Source organism: Nansenia antarctica (assembly GCF_963989245.1).
Source record: "Nansenia antarctica genome assembly, chromosome: 4".
Lineage (NCBI taxonomy): Eukaryota > Metazoa > Chordata > Actinopteri > Argentiniformes > Microstomatidae > Nansenia > Nansenia antarctica.
In genome coordinates this window covers 49,571,176-49,573,675 of record NC_137689.1, presented here as the reverse complement: position 1 = coordinate 49,573,675, position 2,500 = coordinate 49,571,176, and the positions used below count along the sequence as shown (strand labels likewise).

At 48.3% G+C, this 2,500-nt stretch overlaps 1 protein-coding gene across 1 annotated transcript in view; it reads left to right on the top strand.

The window, feature by feature from the left end:
- ttc28 (tetratricopeptide repeat domain 28) overlaps window positions 1-2,500 on the top strand; it is a gene marked incomplete at both ends in the record, with an annotated part of 139,866 nt that overhangs the window by 95,105 nt on the left and 42,261 nt on the right. Inside the window, 2 exon segments of the mRNA XM_080528358.1 lie at window positions 1,185-1,406; window positions 2,324-2,500. The exon segment at window positions 2,324-2,500 is cut by the window's right edge and continues 12 nt beyond it. Of these exon segments, the coding sequence (XP_080384484.1) occupies window positions 1,185-1,406; window positions 2,324-2,500 (399 nt within the window).

The following is a 2,500-nucleotide window of genomic DNA, read 5'->3' as shown; positions in this document are numbered from 1 at the left end:
GGTAGAAGAGATGTGATTTGGAATCCCTTTGGTGATTTTTCACACTCTTGATTTGGTGCTGTACCGTACATCCAGCCTGACCGCCGGCCCGGCCCACACACACACACCAAGGACCGGCACTGACGACCCTGCTGTTCATCCTCTGTGTGACACGTTGTTGTGGTGGGCGTCGTTCTGTCTGTGTGGCTCTTCCAGTGTGGAATGAGAGTATGTGTCTTACGTGGGGCTGGTGGCGTTCCAGACATTAGGACAGGGCTGTGTCCTACGTGGGGCTGGTGGCGTTCCAGACATTAGGACAGACATTAGGACAGACATTAGGACAGGCCTGTAAGGGGAGTAAAGGAGCAGGCTGAGGCCACTATTGATTTTTCCGAGAGGCTTTTCTCTGATTGTTCTGAGAGACCAATCTGTTACCTCTGTACCTGTGGGTTAGAGGGATAATGAGGGGGAGATCTGTGTGTGTGTGTAGGTGTGTGTGTAGGTGTGTGTGTGTGTGTGTGTGTGTGTGTGTGTAGGTGTGTGTGTGTGGGTGTGTGTGTGTGTGTGTGTGTGTGTGTAGGTGTGTGTGTGTGGGTGTAGGTGTGTGTGTGGGTGTGTGTGTAGGTGTGTGTAGGTGTGTGTGTGGGTGTGTGTGTAGGTGTGTGTGTGGGGGTGCTCTAATGAGGTGAAGATAAGTCATGGTGGACTGCAGGGCTCTTCTCTTCATTCTTCAGTTTAATTTGGAGAAGCCTTTTCCTCTGACATCACAGAGATTTCCCAAGACTCTCTCTGATGACCGTCCAATCAATAGCAACACTTTGAGGATTAATTGGCAAATGAGAGAACAATATCCCAATTACTGAGGAAAGAGAAGGGATACATAGCCCTTTCTCTCCCCCCCCCCCCCCCCTCTCTCTTTCTCTCTCTCCCTGTGTCAACATAGGCTAAGGACATAGGCTTTCGATGGTGGTAGGATATATAAACACCACTGTGTGTCTGCGTGTGTGTCAGTATGTGTGGCTGGCTTCCATGTGTGTGTGTGCACCTCCTGGGCTTGCTCGTACCATCACAACCATCACCCTTTGGCATCACCCCATCGGCTCCTTACTCTATCTGAAGAAGAGGAGGGTAGAAGGATGACAGTGTCGTAGGTGTGTCCTGACGATTGTGCGTTGTTCCCCCCCCGTGTGTGTCTCTGTCTCCAGGCGGCGTCCGGGGCTCTGAGCAGTCTGGGACACGTGTACACGTCCATAGCCGACTACCCCAACGCCTTGGCCAGCCACAAGCAGTGCGTGCTGCTGGCCAAGCAGACGCAGTGCCAGCTCTCAGAGGCGCGCCAGCTGGGCAACATGGGCGCCGTCTACACTGCCCTGGGGGACTTTACCAACGCCGTGCAGTGCCACGAACAACACCTGGATATCGCCAAGGTAACTTGTGTTAGTTGAAGTTGAAGTTCTGTTGTTTATCCCCGAAGGGGGAAATTACTTTCTCACAGCAGCAAGATTAACACTAGAACAGCCATGAGGGGTCATTTGGGGTCCCCTGTGAGTAAAGAAAAATGTTATGTCTTTGCACTCGATCAAATTTCAGGACCCTCCTTTCATGACTTGTCCTAGATATGTGCGTTCTACCTCCCAGTATCCTAACATTTTCAAAATCACATCAGGATAAGCTAGTATGAAGCTATTTTGCTGTTTTTCTGTGTAGGAAGCAGACTAATTTACAAGTGGCCAACTAGTGGTCGTTGTGTGTAAATGGCAGCTTGAGCATTGTAAAGAGCTCTTTTAGTAGGTAAAAAGGCACGGCTGTTCTAGTGTTAAGAGTATGGGTGGATAAAAAGACACATAATAGATAATGAATATAAAATAGGAAATAAATAGAATAAAAATAGGGAATAAATAGAGTGGACACAACAGTACGGTACAGACTAAAAGAGAACTACATTTATGCATATTAAGAGCATTGTTAAAAGATAAACGTGTTAAGTCTTAGTTAAGACCAGCCCACTCAAAGAAAATACCACGATAATATAATAATAATACAATATATGTATATATATATATATATATAGGCCATTTAGCTGACACTTTTATCCAAAGCGACTTACGTTGCAGTGAGTGCATCCATTTTACACACGGTAGTTTCATGTTTCATACTTACATGTGATGTGATACACAACTTCTACTTTTTGGATTGCCATGTATATGTCAGTACTGTACAGTACCAGTCAAATGTTTGGACACACTTTCCCATTCAATTGAATTGGGGAAAGTGTGTCCAAGCCTTTGATGGGTACTGTATGTATATGGAGATGTTCTGGACTAAACCGGGTCTGGATCCACAGACCCTGGAGAACCGGCGGGAGGAGGCCCGGGCGTACAGTAACCTGGGCAGTGCCTACCACTCGCGGAGGGACTTTGACAAGGCCGTGTCCTACCACACACGGGTGCTGGAGCTGGCGCAGGAGCTGGGCGAGAGGGCCATCGAGATGAGGGCGTACGCAGGCCTGGGGCACGCCGCC